Here is a 21,002-nt window from a genome sequence, read left to right on the forward strand (position 1 = left end):
TCTGATTGCCAAATAACTAACTTTAGACAGTGTCTCTACTATAAATTGAAAATGGGTGTAATTCCAAATTTTCCCAATATTTCAGCTACTACTCCAGGTAGTATCCCCACTTGCGCCCCTTCTATTAATGGATGCATAAAAAATGCTTTGTATCGGTGTTTACTTGCACTATAATCTAAAAGGAAGAACTAATATCTCAGGACCCCATAACTCTCTTGTGCCATGTAGACATACTCATGAGAACTAGCCAGTCAAATTTACAAATTTTGGATTGTTTTCCAAAAAATACCTTGTTTAGGTAGTAATGGAAATATTTTTTAATATTTCTTATCTTTCTCTATCGTCCTAGTGGATGCTGGGGTTCCTGAAAGGACCATGGGGAATAGCGGCTCCGCAGGAGACAGGGCACAAAAAGTAAAGCTTTACGATCAGGTGGTGTGTACTGGCTCCTCCCCCTATGACCCTCCTCCAAGCCTCAGTTAGATTTTTGTGCCCGGCCGAGAAGGGTGCAATCTAGGTGGCTCTCCTAAAGAGCTGCTTAGAAAAGTTTAGCTTAGGTTTTTTATTTTACAGTGAGTCCTGCTGGCAACAGGATCACTGCAACGAGGGACTTAGGGGAGAAGAAGTGAACTCACCTGCGTGCAGGATGGATTGGCTTCTTGGCTACTGGACATTAGCTCCAGAGGGACGATCACAGGTACAGCCTGGATGGTCACCGGAGCCTCGCCGCCGGCCCCCTTGCAGATGCTGAAACGAGAAGAGGTCCAGAATCGGCGGCAGAAGACTCCTCAGTCTTCTTAAGGTAGCGCACAGCACTGCAGCTGTGCGCCATTTTCCTCTCAGCACACTTCACACGGCAGTCACTGAGGGTGCAGGGCGCTGGGAGGGGGGCGCCCTGGGAGGCAAATGAAAACCTATTTTGGCTAAAAATACCTCACATATAGCCTCCGGGGGCTATATGGAGATATTTAACCCCTGCCAGAATCCACTAAAGAGCGGGAGACGAGCCCGCCGAAAAAGGGGCGGGGCCTATCTCCTCAGCACACAGCGCCATTTTCCTCACACAGCTCCGCTGGTCAGGAAGGCTCCCAGGCTCTCCCCTGCACTGCACTACAGAAACAGGGTAAAACAAGAGAGGGGGGGCAAAATTGTGGCAAAATTATATTATTAAAGCAGCTATACAGGGAGCACTTATTATAAGGCTATCCCTGTCATATATAGCGCTTTTTGGTGTGTGCTGGCAAACTCTCCCTCTGTCTCCCCAAAGGGCTAGTGGGGTCCTGTCTTCTTTAAGAGCATTCCCTGTGTGTCTGCTGTGGGTCGGTACGTGTGTGTCGACATGTATGAGGACGATATTGGTGTGGAGGCGGAGCAAATTGCCAAATATGGGGATGTCACCCCCTAGGGGGTCGACACCAGAATGGATGCCTTTATTTATGGAATTACGGGATAGTGTCAACACGCTAAAGCAGTCGTTTGACGACATGAGACGGCCGGACAATCAATTAGCACCTGTCCAGGCGCCTCAAACACCGTCAGGGGCTGTAAAACGCCCTTTGCCTCAGTCGGTCGACACAGACCCAGACACAGGCACTGATTCCAGTGGCGACGGTGATGAATCAACCGTATTTTCCAGTAGGGCCACACGTTATATGATTTTGGCAATGAAGGAGGCGTTACATATTGCTGATACTACAGGTACCACAAAACAGGGTATTATGTGGGGTGTGAAAAAACTACCTATAGTTTTTCCTGAATCAGATGAATTAAATGAGGTGTGTGATGAAGCGTGGGTTGCCCCCGATAAAAAAAATGCTAATTTCAAAGAAGTTATTGGCTTTATACCCTTTCCCGCCAGAGGTTAGGGCGCGCTGGGAAACACCTCCTAGGGTGGACAAGGCGCTCACACGCTTATCAAAACAAGTGGCGTTACCCTCTCCTGAGACGGCCGCACTTAAAGATCCAGCAGATAGGAGGATGGAAAATATCCAAAAAAGTATATACACACATACAGGTGTTATACTACGACCAGCTATAGCGACAGCCTGGATGTGCAGTGCTGGGGTAGCTTGGTCAGAGTCCCTGATTGAAAATATTGATACCCTGGATAGGGACAATGTTTTACTGTCTTTAGAGCAAATAAAGGATGCATTTCTTTATATGCGTGATGCACAGAGGGATATTTGCACACTGGCATCACGGGTAAGTGCTATGTCCATTTCGGCCAGAAGAAGTTTATGGACGCGACAGTGGTCAGGTGATGCGGACTCAAAACGGCATATGGAAGTTTTGCCGTATAAAGGGGAGGAGTTATTTGGTGTCGGTCTATCGGATTTGGTGGCCACGGCTACAGCCGGGAAATCCACCTTTTTACCTCAAGTCACTCCCCAACAGAAAAAGACACCGACTTTTCAACCGCAGCCCTTTCGTTCCTTTAAAAACAAGAGAGCAAAGGGATATTCATATCTGCCACGAGGCAGAGGAAGGGGGAAGAGACTGCAACAGGCAGCTCCTTCCCAGGAACAGAAGCCCTCCCCCGCTTCTACAAAAGCCTCAGCATGACGCTGGGGCTTCTCAAGCGGACTCGGGGGCGGTGGGGGGTCGTCTCAAGAATTTCAGCGCGCAGTGGGCTCACTCGCAGGTAGATCCCTGGATCCTGCAGATAATATCTCAGGGGTACAGGTTGGAACTAGAGACGGATCCACCTCGCCGTTTCCTGAAGTCTGCTTTACCAACGTCCCCCTCCGACAGGGTGACGGTCTTGGAAGCCATTCACAATCTGTACTCTCAGCAGGTGATAGTCAAGGTACCTCTTTTACAACAAGGAAAGGGGTATTATTCCACTCTATTTGTGGTACCGAAGCCGGATGGCTCGGTAAGACCTATTCTAAATCTGAAATCCTTGAACCTGTACATAAAGAAGTTCAAGTTCAAGATGGAGTCACTCAGAGCAGTGATAGCGAACCTGGAAGAAGGGGACTTTATGGTATCCTTGGACATCAAGGATGCGTATCTCCACGTTCCAATTTACCCCTCACACCAGGGGTACCTCAGGTTCGTCGTACAGAACTGTCACTATCAGTTTCAGACGCTGCCGTTTGGATTGTCCACGGCACCTCGGGTCTTTACCAAGGTAATGGCCGAGATGATGATTCTTCTTCGAAGAAAAGGCGTATTAATTATCCCATACTTGGACGATCTCCTAATAAGGGCAAGGTCCAGAGAACAGCTAGAGATGGGATTACCACTGTCTCAAGAAGTGCTAAAACAGCACGGGTGGATTCTGAATATTCCAAAATCCCAGTTAATTCCGACAACACGTCTGCCAGTGATCGCGCTGTACCCAAAAAAAAGTGGGTCCCAGGGACCCCTCACTTTTAAAAATTGGGGTCCTACCGGTCTTTTTCTGAGTCCCATCAGAATGAAGGTTCTTTTTAATCTAAATCTTGTTTGGACACTACAAAAGTGTTGCAAGGTGGGGGGATGGGGTGACAATGCTGCTGGGCTGTGTAGCATGCAGGACACCCTGCACCAGAGGTGTAACTAGACATTTTGGTGCCCTTAGGCTGAAAGTGAAATGATGTACCACGTCACAGACTGGGAAGCACAGGCAGTGCGCGCCGAAGGCGCGCAGCAAAATTTTAGAGGTGTGGCTTCATGGGGAAGGGGCGTGGCCACATAATAGTGCCAATTCACATTACACCACACAGTAGTGCCGCTTATACACATTGCACCAGGTAGAACCTCCTATGCGCACTGCGCCAGGTATAGCCCTTTATACATATTGTGCCAGAGAGCACGTTATAGACTTTGATCCAGGTACAGCACGTTATACAAATTGCACCAGGTAGAGCACATTATAAACATTGCACCAGGTAGAGCACATTATAAACATTGCACCAGGTAGAACAATTGCACACATTGCACCAGGTTAAGCACGTTATACACATTGCGCCAGGTTAAGCACGTTATACACATTGAGCCAGGTTAAGCACGTTATACACATTGAGCCAGGTTGAGCACATTATACACATTGAGCCAGGTTGAGCACGTTATACACATTGAGCCAGGTTAAGCACATTACACACATTGCGCCAGGTTAAGCACGTTATACACATTGCGCCAGGTTAAGCACGTTATACACATTGAGCCAGGTTGAGCACGTTACACACAATGAGCCAAATAGAGCACATTACACACAATGCGCCAGGTAGAGCACGTTACACACAATGCGCCAGGGAGAGCATGTTACACACAATGCGCCAGGTAGATCACGTTACACACATTGCGCCAGGTAGATCACGTTACACACAATACGCCAGGTAGAGCATGTTCCACACAATACGCCAGGTAGAGCATGTTCCACACAATACGCCAGGTAGAGCACGTTACACACATTGCGCCAGGTAGAGCACGTTACACACAATGCGCCAGGTAGATCACGTTACACACATTGCGCCAGGTAGAGCACGTTACACACAATGGGTAAGGTAGAGCACGTTACACACAATGCACCAGGTGATCAGTTAGACACATTGTAGCTACCATCTCGGACTCCCAGTTGTCGCCCCCAGACATAGTGATTGCGGGTGTCAGTGGAGGGGGTGTCTACAGTGATTGCGGCTTGTCAGCGGGGGAGGGTGGTGTCCACAGTAATTGCGCGGGAAGGGGGTGTCCGTAATCATCTCAGGTGTCAGTGGAAGGGGTGATCTTGGGTGTCAGCGAGGGAAGGGGGTGCCCACAGTCATCACAGGTGTCAGTGGAGAGGGGGTGATCGTGGGTGTCAGCGAGGGAAGGGGGTGTCCACAGTCATCACAGGTGTCAGTGGGGGTGTCGAGGGGAGGAGTGATGACTGACACGTAGTGCAGCAGCTGTGATCCTCTTCCTACTCTGGTGCTGCAGCGATGGCCACTGAGCCCAGTGTGACAGATTTAGGAGCCCGCTCTAAACCCCGCACATATAAAGCAACCAGCTCTCCTCTCCCCCCACACAACACACACACAGTCACCGGCACTCACTCCCCCCATTCCCCGCAGCACATACATGGGCACCAGCTCTCAGCCCTGACATCCCCTGCCGGAAGAGCACATATACTCTCCGGCGCTTCACCCAGCCGCCCCCCCCGGCACATTATCACCAGCGCTCCCCCCGCAGCACATACAATCAATAGTGCCCGTTCACCCCGCAGCACAGTCACTCACCAGCACTCCCCCCGCCGCAGCAGTCACTCACCAGCGCTCCCCCCGCCGCAGCTCAGTCACTCACCAGCACTCCCCCCGCCGCAGCACAGTCACTCACCAGCGCTCCCCCCGCCGCAGGACAGTCACTCACTAGTGCTCCCCCCGCCGCACATGCACATACCTGCCAGCCTCAATTGGAGTCTTGCACAATGTTCCAGGGAGCCGCGCGATCATGGCGGGACCCTGTGAACGAAGCCACTGCACGTTAACAGGAGAGGAGCGGTAACGCTCCACCTCCTATTTAAATCCAGGATACAGCAATCACTCTGATTTGCTGCTGCGGAGCGCGTCCCCGGGGACCCTCCCATTTTTGAAAACTGAGTCACCGGTTTATAAAAGTGGGTAAAATACGCGCTATAGCGCGTTTTTGCGATCACTGTCTGCTGTTCCTAGGGATGATTCTGGACACGGTTCAGAAAAAGGTTTTTCTCCCGGAGGAAAAAGCCAAGGAGTTATCCGAACTTGTCAGGAACCTCCTAAAACCAGGAAAGGTGTCTGTACATCAATGCACAAGAGTCCTGGGAAAAATGGTGGCTTCTTACGAAGCAATTCCATTCGGCAGATTCCACGCAAGAATTTTCCAGAGGGATCTGTTGGAGAAATGGTCAGGGTCGCATCTTCAGATGCACCAGCGGATAACCCTGTCTCCAAGGACAAGGGTATCTCTTCTGTGGTGGTTGCAGAGTGCGCATCTATTGGAGGGCCGCAGATTCGGCATACAGGATTGGATCCTGGTGACCACGGACGCCAGCCTGAGAGGCTGGGGAGCAGTCACACAAGGAAGAAACTTCCAGGGCGTGTGGTCGAGCCTGGAAACGTCTCTTCACATAAACATTCTGGAACTAAGAGCAATCTACAATGCTCTAAGCCAGGCAGAACCTCTGCTTCAAGGAAAACCGGTGTTGATCCAGTCGGACAACATCACGGCAGTCGCCCATGTGAACAGACAGGGCGGCACAAGAAGCAGGAGTGCAATGGCAGAAGCTGCAAGGATTCTTCGCTGGGCAGAGAATCATGTGATAGCACTGTCAGCAGTGTTCATCCCGGGAGTGGACAACTGGGAAGCAGACTTCCTCAGCAGACACGACCTTCACCCGGGAGAGTGGGGTCTTCATCCAGAAGTTTTCCACATGCTGGTAACCCGTTGGGAAAGACCAATGGTGGACATGATGGCGTCTCGCCTCAACAAAAAACTGGACAGGTATTGCGCCAGGTCAAGAGATCCGCAGGCGATAGCTGTGGACGCGCTGGTAACGCCTTGGGTGTACCAGTCGGTGTATGTGTTTCCTCCTCTGCCTCTCATACCAAAAGTATTGAGAATTATACGGCAAAGAGGCGTAAGAACGATACTAGTGGTTCCGGATTGGCCAAGAAGGACTTGGTACCCGGAACTTCAAGAGATGATCACGGAAGATCCGTGGCCTCTACCTCTGAGAAGGGACTTGCTTCAGCAGGGTCCCTGTCTGTTTCAAGACTTACCGCGGCTGCGTTTGACGGCATGGCGGTTGAACGCCGGATCCTAAAGGAAAAAGGCATGCCGGAAGAAGTCATTCCTACTTTGATTAAAGCAAGGAAGGAAGTAACCGCGCAACATTATCACCGCATTTGGCGAAAATATGTTGCGTGGTGCGAGGATCGGAGTGCTCCGACGGAGGAATTTCAACTGGGTCGATTCCTACATTTCCTGCAATCAGGATTGTCTATGGGTCTCAAATTGGGATCTATTAAGGTTCAAATTTCGGCCCTGTCGATTTTCTTCCAGAAAGAATTGGCTTCAGTTCCTGAAGTCCAGACTTTTGTTAAGGGAGTGCTGCATATACAGCCCCCTGTGGTGCCTCCAGTGGCACCGTGGGATCTCAATGTTGTTTTGGACTTTCTCAAATCTCATTGGTTTGAACCACTAAAAACTGTGGATTTGAAATATCTCACATGGAAAGTGACCATGCTACTAGCCCTGGCTTCGGCCAGGAGAGTGTCAGAACTGGCAGCTTTATCTTACAAAAGCCCATATCTGATTTTCCATTCGGACAGGGCAGAACTGCGGACTCGTCCGCATTTTCTCCCTAAGGTGGTGTCAGCATTTCATCTGAACCAGCCTATTGTAGTGCCTGCGGCTACAAGCGACTTGGAGGACTCCAAGTTGTTGGACGTTGTCAGAGCTTTAAAAATATACATTTCAAGGACAGCTGGAGTCAGGAAATCTGACTCACTGTTTATACTATATGCTCCCAACAAGTTGGGCGCTCCTGCGTCTAAGCAGACTATTGCTCGCTGGATTTGTAGTACGATTCAGCTTGCACATTCTGTGGCAGGCCTGCCACAGCCAAAATCGGTAAAAGCCCACTCCACAAGGAAGGTGGGTTCTTCTTGGGCGGCTGCCCGAGGGGTCTCGGCATTACAACTCTGCCGAGCGGCTACGTGGTCGGGGGAGAACACGTTTGTAAAATTCTACAAATTTGATACCCTGGCTAAGGAGGACCTGGAGTTCTCTCATTCGGTGCTGCAGAGTCATCCGCAATCTCCCGCCCGTTTGGGAGCTTTGGTATAATCCCCATGGTCCTTTCAGGAACCCCAGCATCCACTAGGACGATAGAGACAATAAGAATTTACTTACCGATAATTCTATTTCTCGGAGTCCGTAGTGGATGCTGGGCGCCCATCCCAAGTGCGGATTATCTGCAATAATTGTACATAGTTATTGTTACCTAATTCGGGTTATTGTTGTAGGGAGCCATCTTTCAGAGGCTCCTCTGTTATCATACTGTTAACTGGGTTTAGATCACAGGTTGTACGGTGTGATTGGTGTGGCTGGTATGAGTCTTACCCGGTATTCATAAATCCTTCCTTATTGTGTACGCTCGTCCGGGCACAGTATCCTGAGGCTTGGAGGAGGGTCATAGGGGGAGGAGCCAGTACACACCACCTGATCGTAAAGCTTTACTTTTTGTGCCCTGTCTCCTGCGGAGCCGCTATTCCCCATGGTCCTTTCAGGAACCCCAGCATCCACTACGGACTCCGAGAAATAGAATTATCGGTAAGTAAATTATTATTTTTTGCCCACTTTCATTATATTAATCATATACAACATAACTATTCCATACTGGTACCAACTTTAAGCTCTATCTGTCCTAGAACTAAATATTCTTGTTGTAAAGGGTAAGAAACCCTAAGTCAGTAAGTAGTGAAACCTAATATACACAACAAAACTCTGGGCGCAGGTGTACATAAATGTAAAAACTATTATATACAGTGGGGAATACTGGATTACCCAAAACACACAGCACTAATGTATATTTATATTAGGAACTAATAGGGGCACAAATAGAATTCACTTCATGAACAGTAAGCAATAATCCACACTTTTAGAGTAAAATGAATGATACGGTAACACAGATACCCCAAAATAAATCTATATTTGTATTTATAAAGTCAATAAATATCATAAATACCTAACAATAATGTCCATATAACGTCTCAAAATTTGAGTGACTTTGCTCTGGTATTAGATCTCTGATTAAACCATCACACTACAAGGTTGGAAACATGTGTTGGGACCTTTTTTACACCCTTTGGGGGCCCCACTGCAACAGTACCCATTTTGCTGTGATTTCTGGTTTTTAACTATACTGAGCTGAACAGTGACTGGGACTCTGTATGAAATCCCGACTGTTGTGCTCCTGGCGGTCGAAATACCTAGAGCGCAGCGTGTCTCCTCACAGGCTCACTGCTTGCCACGATTCACTAATCTATTCTCCCTCGGATGGTAGTGTGTACCACCACCCCCCAAGTGGGTATTCCGACCACTGGCTTTTCAATGGGTGTTGGGATTCTGGTGGCGGTATTTTGACCACCAGGATCCCGACAGTTGGAAAATTAACTGTGTCCCGGTGACTGCCGTACTGCAAAAGGACCAAAGAGTTGCTGTCCTTACCTAATCTGGATGGCACATGGGGCAAAAAATGACTGGATCTTCCCCATATGCTGCCTGCTTTGATTAGCAGCGTTAACCCAAGTGACTGCTATGGGGGGTAGCATTCTCCCACTGCCCCTGGCATCTATCCAGTGTGTGCACGTTGTGATTATCAGTGACAAACAGGCTTGAGCATAATGCAGTACCGTTACATTGGAAGTCGGTCTGTGCTGTCCCCTGCCCGTCTACTAAACTTATACACGTTAACCTTGCAGCCTGCATTGGCTATTATGATGAGCATGCATCTGCACTGAATGTATTCAATCATAGCAGCATAAGTGCTTAACAAAGAAGTGGTGATTAAATCTGATAGTACACAATTGCTTGCTTTCAGTCCCTGACTTTCACCTATACTCAGTGCACACTTTTGCAATTGGGCTCTTTGGAGTTTGCATGATCTACCAGAGGAATTTTACTCCATTTTGAGTCGTTATATGGACATTATTTTCGGTATTTATGATATTAGTTGACTTAAGTATAAATTATTTTTTATTTATGTGCTAATGTATCAGTCTTTTCACTTCAATAAATTGTGGTTTACTAATGTATTAAGTGAATTATATTTGTGCCCCGATTGGTGTGTGTGTGTGTACTTGTAAGTAGTTTAAACCGCTTATACACAATAAGGTGCATTGATAGATTTCCATTTGTATCACTGATAGACCCTCTCTTTCAAAACGTGATTGTTTTAATTTATTATTTAATGTCCAAACAGGACCTAAGTTATTAATCTTAAAATTTAAATAATAGAGAGAATCAACAATTGCAGTAATATTTGAAACCAACAATTCCGTGCATAGAATGAAATACAGTCGAAAGAAAAACATACGTTCCATTTTCCAGCACCTGGGATCTCAATAACTTCAGTCCTGAAGTCCGCTCTAGGACCTTATCAATCACTTAACAGACAGACTGAAGTGTTTGTTTAAAACCACAGTTTGGTATATTGGGGGTCATTCAGATCTGATCGGTGCCGTGCGTTTTCGCACAGCGGGCGTTCAGATCCGAACTGCGTATTCACTGTAATGCACAGGCGCGTCAAACAGCTACAACGGGCATCGGCGGTCAGCGATGGGATGGTGCGACAGATCCATTTTCACAGGTGTTCGTGAAGTGATTGACAAGCATGGCGAAAATACACTTCCCCTGTAGGTGGCGACTATCTGATCACAGGACAGCAAAATTAGCAGCTCAGAGATCTGAATTCGGGCCATTGTAAGGTTCTGGATACTGATTGTTTTAAGGAGGGCAATTTACGTTGGGACTGTTTCACTGAAGTCTAATTTCTATTAAAACTTTGTACTGATCTCAACTATTACTTAAGTAGCTCTGGAAAGAAACCTCAATCCTGATGTGCTTCCACTTTCTATTACATCTGCTGATGGCAGTGACGTGTGGTCAGGGCAGGCAGAGCCTCACTCCTCATACTTCAGTTTTGAGTATAAAAATCATCAGAATAATACAAAGAAGATATTTAACTTATATTTATGACTTTTCTAATAATTTTTCTCTAACGTCCTAAGTGGATGCTGGGGACTCCGTAAGGACCATGGAGGATAGCGGCTCCGCAGGAGACTGGGCACATCTAAAGAAAGCTTTAGGACTATGTGGTGTGCACTGGCTCCTCCCCCTATGACCCTCCTCCAAGCCTCAGTTAGATCTCTGTGCCCGAACGAGAAGGGTGCACACTAGGGGCTCTCCTGAGCTTCTTAGTGAAAGTTTTAGTTTAGGTTTTTTATTTTCAGTGAGACCTGCTGGCAACAGGCTCACTGCATCGAGGGACTAAGGGGAGAAGAAGCAAACTCACCTGCGTGCAGAGTGGATTGGGCTTCTTAGGCTACTGGACATTAGCTCCAGAGGGACGATCACAGGCCCAGCCTGGATGGGTCCCAGAGCCGCGCCGCCGGCCCCCTTGCAGAGCCAGAAGGCAGAAGAGGTCCGGAAAATCGGCGGCAGAAGACGTCCTGTCTTCAACAAGGTAGCGCACAGCACTGCAGCTGTGCGCCATTGCTCTCAGCACACTTCACACTCCGGTCACTGAGGGCGCTGGGGGGGAGCGCCCTGAGACGCAATAATAAACACCTTGGATGGCAAAAGAATGCATCACATATAGCTCCTGGGCTATATGGATGCATTTAACCCCTGCCAAAATACATAGAAAAACGGGAGATAAGGCCGCCGATAAGGGGGCGGAGCCTATCTCCTCAGCACACTAGCGCCATTTTCCCTCACAGCTCCGTTGGAGGGAAGCTCCCTGTCTCTCCCCTGCAGTCACTACACTACAGAAAGGGTTATAAAAGAGAGGGGGGGCACTAATTACGCGCAGTATTAAAGATACAGCAGCTATAAGGGGAAAAACACTTATATAAGGTTATCCCTGTATATATATCGCGCTCTGGTGTGTGCTGGCAAACTCTCCCTCTGTCTCCCCAAAGGGCTAGTGGGGTCCTGTCCTCTATCAGAGCATTCCCTGTGTGTGTGCTGTATGTCGGTACATTTGTGTCGACATGTATGAGGAGAAAAATGATGTGGAGACGGAGCAGATTGCCTGTAATAGTGATGTCACCCCCTAGGGAGTCGACACCTGAGTGGATGAACTGTTGGAAGGAATTACATGACAGTGTCAGCTCTGTATAAAAGACAGTGGTTGACATGAGACAGCCGGCTACTCAGCTTGTGCCTGTCCAGACGTCTCATAGGCCGTCAGGGGCTCTAAAGCGCCCGTTACCTCAGATGGCAGTTATAGACGCCGACACGGATACTGACTCCAGTGTCGACGGTGAAGAGACAAATGTGACTTCCAGTAGGGCCACACGTTACATGATTGAGGCAATGAAAAATGTTATTACACATTTCTGATAATACGAGTACCACCAAAAAAGGGGTATTATGTTCGGTGAGGAAAAACTACCTGTAGTTTTCCTGAATCTGAGAAATTAAATGAGGTGTGTGATGATGCGTGGTTTTCCCCCGATAACAACTGATAATTTCTAAAATGTTATTGGCATTATATCCTTTCCCGCCAGAGGTTAGGGTGCGTTGGGAAACACCCCCTAGGGGGGATAAAGCGCTCACACGCTTGTAAGGGCTCTACCCTCTCCTGAGATGGCCGCCCTTAAGGATCCTGCTGATAGAAAGCAGGAGGGTATCCTAAAATGTATTTACACACATACTGGTGTTATACTGCGACCAGCAATCGCCTCAGCCTGGATGTGCAGTGCTGGGTTGGCGTGGTCGGATTCCCTGACTGAAAATATTGATACCCTAGATAGGGACAGTATATTATTGCCTATAGAGCATTTAAAAGATGCATTTCTATATATGCGTGATGCACAGCGGAATATTTGCCGACTGGCATCAAGTCTAAGTGCGTTGTCCATTTCTACCAGTAGAGGGTTATGGACACGTCAGTGGTCAGGTGATGCGTATTCCAAACGGCATTTGGAAGTATTGCCTTATTAAAGGGAGGAGTTATTTGGGGTCGGTCTTTCAGACCCGGTGGCCACGGCAACAGCTGGGAAATCCACGTTTGTACCCCAGGTCACCTCTCAACATGAGAAGACGCCGTATTATCAGGCGCAGTCTTTTCGTGGACAAGCGGGCAAAAGATTCCTCATTTCTGCCCCGTGACAGAGGGAGAGGAAAAAGGCTGCAGAAATCAGCCAGTTCCCAGGAACAGAAACCCTCTCCCGCCTCTGCCAAGCCCTCAGTATGACGCTGGGGCTTTACAAGCAGAATCAGGCACGGTGGGGGGCCCGTCTCACTGAATTTCAGCGCGCAGTGGGCTCACTCGCAAGTAGACCCCTGGATCCTTCAGGTGATATCTCAGGGGTACAAATTAGAATTTGAGACGTCTCCCCCTCGCCGTTTCCTAAAGTCGGCTTTACCAATGTCTCCTTCTGACAGGGAGACTGTTTTGGAAGCCATTCACAAGCTGTATTCCCAGCAGGTGATAACAAGGTACCCCTCCTGCAACAGGGAACGGGGTATTATTCCACACTGTTGTGGTACCGAAGCCGGACGGCTCGGTGAGACCGATTCTAAATCTAAAATCTTTGAACACTTACATACAGAGGTTCAAATTCAAGATTGAGTCACTCAGAGCAGTGATTGCAAACCTGGAAGAAGGGGACTACATGATGTCTCGGGACATCAAGGATGCTTACCTTCATGTCAAAATTTACCCTTCTCATCAAGGGTACCTCAGGTTTATGGTACAGAACTGTCACTATCCGTTCAGACGCTGCCGTATGGATGGTCCACGGCACCCCGGGTCTTTACCAAGGTAATGGCCGAAATGATGATATTCCTTCGAAGGAAGGGAATTTTAGTTATCCTTTACTTGGACGATTCCCTGATAAGGGTAAGATCCAGGGAACAGTTGGAGGTCGGTGTAGCACTATTTCAGGTAGTGTTGCGGCAGCACGATTGGATTCTCAATATTCCAAAATCGCAGCTGGTTCCGACGACTTGTCTTCTGTTCCTAGGGATGATCCTGGACACAGTCCAGAAAAAGGCTTTTCTCCCGGAGCAGAAAGCCAGGGAGTTATCCGAGCTAGTCAGGAACCTCCTAAAACCAAGCCAAGTCTCAGTGCATCAATGCACAAGGGTTCTGGGTAAAATGGTGGCTTCCTACGAAGCAATCCCATTCGGCAGATTCCACGCAAGAACTTTCCAGTGGGACCTGCTGGACAAATGGTCCGGGTCGCATCTTCAGATGCATCAGCGGATAACCCTGTCACCAAGGACAAGGGTGTCTCTCCTGTGGTGGTTGCAGAGTGCTCATCTTCTAGAGGGCCGCAGATTCGGCATTCAGGACTGGGTCCTGGTGACCACGGATGCCAGCCTGCGAGGCTGGGGAGCAGTCACACAGGGAAGGAATATCCAGGGCTTATGGTCAAGTCTGGAGACATCACTTCACATAAATATCCTAAGCTAAGGGCCATTTACAATGCTCTAAGCTTAGCAAGACCTCTGCTTCAAGGTCAGCCGGTGTTGATCCAGTCGGACACAATCACGGCAGTCACCCACGTAAACAGACAGGGTGGCACAAGAAGCAGGAGGGCAATGGCAGAAGCTGCAAGGATTCTTCGCTGGGCGGAAAATCATGTGATAGCACTGTCAGCAGTATTCATTCCGGGAGTGGACAACTGGGAAGCAGACTTCCTCAGCACGACCTCCACCCGGGAGAGTGGGGACTTCACCCAGAAGTCTTCCACATGATTATAAACCGTTGGGAAAAACTCGACAGGTATTGCGCCAGGTCAAGGGACCCTCAGGCAATAGCTGTAGACGTTCTGGTAACACCGTGGGTGTACCAGTCAGTGTATGTGTTCCCTCCTCTGCCTCTCATACCCAAGGTACTGAGATTGATAAGATGGAGAGGAGTAAGCACTATATTCGTGGCTCCGGATTGGCCAAGAAGGACTTGGTAACCGGAACTTCAAGAGATGCTCACGGAGGATCCGTGGCCTCTACCTCTAAGAAGGGACCTGCTCCAGCAAGGACCCTGTCTGTTCCAAGACTTACCGCGGCTGCGTTTGACGGCATGGCGGTTGAACGCCGGATCCTGAAAAGGCATTCCGGATGAAGTCATCCCTATCCTGATCAAAGCCAGGAAGGATGTAACCGCAAAACATTATCACCGCATTTGGCGAAAATATGTTGCGTGGTGCGAGGCCAGTAAGGCCCGACGGAGGAAATTCAACTGGGTCGTTTCCTACATTTCCTGCAAACAGGAGTGTCTATGGGCCTGAAATTGGGGTCCATTAAGGTTCAAATTTCGGCCCTGTCAATTTTCTTCCAAAAAGAACTAGCTTCAGTTCCTGAAGTTCAGACGTTTGTAAAAGGGGTACTGCATATACAGCCTCCTTTTGTGCCTTCAGTGGCACTTTGGGATCTCAATGTAGTTTTTGGGTTCCAAAAGTCACATGGGTTTGAACCACTTAAATCTGTGGAGTTAAAATATCTCACATGGAATGTGGTCATGCTGTTGGCCCTGGCCTGGGCCAGGCGCGTGCCAGAATTGGCGGCTTTATCCTGTAAAAGCCCTTATCTGATTTTCCATTCGGACAGGGCGGAATTGAGGACTCGTCCTCCGTTTCTCCCTAAGGTGGTTTCAGCGTTTCACCTGAACCAACCTATTGTGGTGCCTGCGGCTACTAGGGACTTGGAGGACTCCAAGTTGCTAGACGCTGTCAGGGCCCTGAAAATATATGTTTCCAGGACGGCTGGAGTCAGGAAATCTGACTCGCTGTTTAATCTGTATGCACCCAACAAGCTGGGTGCTCCTGCTTCTAAGCAGACTATTGCTCGTTGGATTTGTAGTACAATTCAGCTTGCACTTTCGGTGGCAGGCCTGCCACAGCCAAAAATCTGTAAATGCCCACTCCACAAGGAAGGTGGGCTCATCTTGGGCGGCTGCCCGAGGGGTCTCGGCTCTACAACTTTGCCGAGCAGCTACTTGGTCAGGAGCAAATACGTTTGTAAAATTCTACAAAATTGATACCCTGGCTGAGGAGGACCTGGAGTTCTCTCATTTGGTGCTGCAGAGTCATCCGCACTCTCCCGCCCGTTTGGGAGCTTTGGTATAATCCCCATGGTCCTTACGGAGTCCCCAGCATCCACTAGGACGTCAGAGAAAATAAGAATTTACTTACCGATAATTCTATTTCTCGTAGTCCGTAGTGGATGCTGGGCGCCCATCCCAAGTGCGGATTGTCTGCAATACTGGTACATAGTTATTGTTACCAAAAAAATCGGGTTATTGCTGTAGTGAGCCATCTTTTCTAGAGGCTCCTCTGTTATCATGCTGTTAACTGGGTTCAGATCACAAGTTGTACGGTGTGATTGGTGTGGCTGGTATGAGTCTTACCCGGGATTAAAAATCCTTCCTTATTGTGTACGCTCGTCCGGGCACAGTATCCTAACTGAGGCTTGGAGGAGGGTCATAGGGGGAGGAGCCAGTGCACACCACATAGTCCTAAAGCTTTCTTTAGATGTGCCCAGTCTCCTGCGGAGCCGCTATCCTCCATGGTCCTTACGGAGTCCCCAGCATCCACTACGGACTACGAGAAATAGAATTATCGGTAAGTAAATTCTTATTTTATAGTCAAAACTCACCACTAAATCATGTGTGTCAATTTGGCTCCACAACAGTATTAGCCAGTGCCTTTCCAGCCATTGACCTCTCCGCACCTCACTTGCTGATAGGACTATTGTAATATGTGACTGCATGTGTAAGATTTGTTATTTGAAATAAAACAAATGTGCATTTGCTAAAAGATGTTACAGTAGCACAAACCTTCCATTTGGGCTGGTCAATTTAATTTAATTTCTTTTCTTTCTTTTTTTTCCCCCCTTCTACTCAGTCACCTACTCCATTAACTCCAAAAAGTGTTCGTCCACTTCACAAAGACACATTCTTCAAGACACCTGGTAGCTCTGGCGTGTCTCCAGCTCTCCAGAAAAAGGAAAGGCCTCAAGCCCGAAACTCAAGCTCTGCGCAGCGGAGGCTGAACATTTGCAGCAGTGACTAAACGAGGGCTTCCTGCCTTTAGGATCAATTCTATTTACATTCCTTAGATGTAAATATTTTAAATGGATTTTAAAAAATCCTTCTAAATTTACCTATGCTGGTAGTTTTGTCTTCAGTAAGCTATGACACACGATATCCTAGGATAAAAATGGTTACTTAAAGTACTATTTTGTGGGTGGAAGATGTGAGCAAAAATCACTCAGCACTGAACTAACGTACTTGTTATGCTGTCCGTGTTACTTGTTGCCCAGGATAAGTTTTGATACATTGCAGAGTTTACATTTTCAGTTTGTTCTGTTGTTCAAGCTGTAAATTCCTGTTGCATAGCAACACACTATTGTTCAGGTGAGCCATATTCACCAGTCCGAAACGCTGGTAATGGCACATGGTATTTTGGTAACCTAGGCTTACTACTTGAATATTGTTTACCTGTATTCTAATCATTTGTTAGAAATCTTCAGTATATTTAAGAAAATGTGAAAAATGTATTCTGCCTTACATTACCACCAAATTTTGTCTTATTTTCCCTCTCAGAAGAATATATCTTGTAATGCAGGAGGTCACTTGCTATATAAAACACAATATTTATAATCTGTTATGAAATAAGACACGTGCACAGATGGAACAAGTAGCTTGTTCCTCAACCGTAATTTAACATTGTATTTGTTGCTATGTAAAATATTGTTAATCTCCCTATGCCCCACACTCCTCTTGCTCCCCTATACCACAGAGCATTATGAGGGACCTCTGTATTGTGTTGAACTTGAGGAGAGAGAACATAATGTGCTATGTTCCTATAGGTGTTAACACTACAGTAGTAATGGTCATTCCTAAAATGTTACCTTTGTAATTTTGTATTTTTTCTAATATGCACTCGCCTTTTAATATAATATTTTAACCTAGCTGTTGGGTCTCCTTCAAAAGAAATGACAACCATTAAAAAAAAAAAAAAATGCTGATGACTTGATGTACTTAAATTTTACTATATTATTCTTTTTTTTTTTCTTCAGCGATTTAATAGTAGTTATACTGTTGGTAATAAGGTGATGCTTATTTGCACTAAGTTGCATGCTCAAAATGCAGCACGCTGTATGGGTTACCAAACCATTTACTCTTTATCTGTTAAGTGTTAATGGGACTGTCAAAATACTTGAATGTATTTACCATGTTTACATTTAGCTCATGGTGCTATTTTCCCTCTTCATTAGAATGTTTTTTTCATATACGACACTGTTTAGTGTGATGCATAAAAGCTAGCAGTGCAATAATAGAAGTTTCTCCCTGCTGTGTGTAACGCCTCTCCCTTGTAGGTCCGACGTCTCTGCTTCTCTTAGCTATGTTGCTAATAGCTCTAAACATGTACAGGGTGTTCTGTGCATCACAGAAATTAAATGTAATATTTCATTATCTTTTTTATTTTTTTTAATGACCAATAAAATGTATGGAAGTAAACCTTTTCTGCAGTGTTAATGTATTACCGTACAGGTAAAATATACATCCATCGGGTCACAATTGGGTGTGGGTAGGTGGTGTTAAAACTGAATAATTCGTATACCAGTGTTGGTGAGGGCTCAGTGGGATAACTATGTATATATCTAATGTATGGTCTTTGGGACCATTTGTCTGGTCTGCACACATTCGTTACAAGATATGATCTGAAGCATGCATTGGAAATCCAGTGATAACGTGGTCATTTATCATTTCTGGGCTGAACACTTACACAACATACTGTAGTAACGGTTCTTGATTTTATTATATATTTAACACTGTTATGAAGAGAGACCTCCTTTTTACTATGTCCTTCTGTGCCATCCCTTGCTAACGCTGCTTTTGACAACCTCTATTGGTTAGCTGAAAGCGGTTTTCAGTGCTTTCACTTAATATACGTGCAGAAGATGCCTGCTACTTTACCTATCCAGCACCTGGGACGGCATTTGCCACATAGGGCAAATAATCCCTCTCTAATAGTTAATAATATTAGAACATGGCACTTCAGTGGAAGGTACTGTATAGTGGCTTTATATTACAATGCTGTTTGGCAAGGTGTTCAAAACCATGTAGAAAAATGGTGGCAGTAATGTTTTGCATGAGTTCCTATAATCGGCTCTTAAGTAACAGAACTATTAAGCACACTTACTAGTCATGTTCTGGGATCTGTGCTATAGAAGTTTATAGCAATGTCTAATTTTTATTTTCCTTTCTAATTGGGATATTAGATCATTTTATGTTTCAAAATTGTCATTATTTATTTTGTGTTGCTCCATGGAAGCCTCCTGTTTCCTGTCCTGGGCAAACTGACCGTCCTGCTAGACATGTGTCTAGACAAGAGATTTTCAACCTTTTTACAACTCGTGGCACACTGGACAAGATTTAAATATTGCCAAGGCACACAAATATAATGGTGATGCATGGTGCAGTTGCGAGTCCTAGGATGTTATGTTGCAGCTTCTCCATAGGTAACGCCTGAACCACATCTGAGAAAGCCAGAAGAGCCCAACACTGCCCGGGCCCAAAATTAGAACTGGCTCTGCAACCACTAAACCCACCACTATTGATCGTTTCAGGGCCTCACTAGCGGCAAAACACTGACTGGCCTGGCTCTGCTTCTATGGCGGCACACCTGAAGACTGCTCAGGGCACACTACTGTGCCACGGCACAATGGTTGAAAAACACTGCTCTAGACCCAGGAGAACCCATGTATTTGCACTGTACACTGTATTTGCATCTACAAAAAAACATCATAAAATGACTTGGCTGTAGGCAGACTTTTTTTATTTTATTTTTTTTAAGCACACTGATGCTCAAAAGCGTTCAGGAAAAAACAAATTCCCAATCTACTCCCTACTCTGCCCCCCTAATCTATATTATATAAGTTTTTCCCTTCCCTGGCTGCCAGGAAAGCCTCAGAGCCCTGACACTGCATTACTGATGCTCACTGTTCATTTTGGGAAATTTGCTAAATATGCAATTCCATTTTCCACACGATATTAAACAATTTTTAGTGATGTGTAAGGGTTTATTTACAATGCGTCTATTGTAAAAACACATAATTTCTGATTGTGTTTTAAGCCATTATTTAAAAAGGCAATGCTTTTACTAGCTATATCTGGCCTAGAAAAAGCATTACCCTTTTACATTTCAGGCAGAAGTGCCGAGTTTTACAACAGATACTTCGTAAATAAACACCATAGAGCAGTGGTTCTCAAATTGTGCGCTGTGGCGCCTCAGGCTACATGCTGGGGTGCCTTGGTGGTCCAGGACCAATTCAGATTATTTGTGGTCAATGTAATTGGTGAGACCAGTAGCTGCCAATCATAACATATGTGGACAAACAAGTGAATCCTGTTCCCTCACCACATAACTGACCCTAAGGATGACACATAAACACAATTCACTTAATTTTCTATTTATTTTTGAATTTCTCAATAAGAATCTTTTGGCCTAGGGGTGCCGTGGAAGAAATTGTGATACTCTTGGGCGCCGTGATTAAAAAAAAAAGTTTGTGAACCACTGGCGTAGAATTGAATGTCTTTTATTTACCATTTTACTCTACATTCATTGTTTTTCTGCACTTTATCCACACGATGGCAGCATTACTTACCATATGGCTGGTTTGTTCCGAACGTTTCTGTAAATGAATATTTGATACTGTTTAATATTGTGAGATCTTATACCAAATGAACCCTTATGAACATATTTTAATAACCTAATGCAAATATGTTACCCGTAATAAGAAATAAAGTATTGTGCTTGTTCAGTGTAAGAGCAGTTATACCGCTTTCAGACATATGACCTGGGAATTTGCCGGGTCTCAGCTCAGTGACCCTGGTCTGAAACAGGGTTGGGGACCCGGAACTTACTCCCGGGTTGTGTTCTTTCACACATGCATAAACCCGGGATTTAGCTGCATGTCTGAAAGGGGTATTAGAGTATGTTCTGTGAAAGAAGTAAGATGCTGCAAATTAGATGTGATACATCTCCAATTATCCAGACTAGTTTTGTGGCATTTATTATGAAAGATCCTTTTGTGGTGCTACTAAATCTATGTGGAAAAATGGGCACATTTCTCCAATTGCAGTGAAAGGTAGGGTATTTAGGGGCCTATTTATCAACAAGTGATTAAAATAGATTTACCGGTGAGTAAAATCTTATTTCTCGTAGTCCGTAGTGGATGCTGGGAACTCCGAAAGGACCATGGGGAATAGCGGGCTCTGAAGGAGGCTGGGCACTCTAGAAAGATTTATGACCACCTGG

At 46.3% G+C, this 21,002-nt stretch overlaps 1 protein-coding gene across 1 annotated transcript in view; it reads left to right on the forward strand.

Annotated features, from left to right (window-relative positions):
- E2F7 (E2F transcription factor 7) overlaps positions 1-18,199 on the forward strand; it is a 32,804-nt gene extending 14,605 nt beyond the window's left edge. Inside the window, exon 13 of the mRNA XM_063927410.1 lies at positions 16,581-18,199. Within this exon, the coding sequence (XP_063783480.1) occupies positions 16,581-16,748 (168 nt within the window). The 3' untranslated portion in view covers positions 16,749-18,199. The remainder of the gene's footprint in view (positions 1-16,580) is intronic.
- Positions 18,200-21,002: the final 2,803 nt, after the last annotated feature.

Source organism: Pseudophryne corroboree, chromosome 6 (assembly GCF_028390025.1).
Source record: "Pseudophryne corroboree isolate aPseCor3 chromosome 6, aPseCor3.hap2, whole genome shotgun sequence".
Classification (NCBI taxonomy): domain Eukaryota; kingdom Metazoa; phylum Chordata; class Amphibia; order Anura; family Myobatrachidae; genus Pseudophryne; species Pseudophryne corroboree.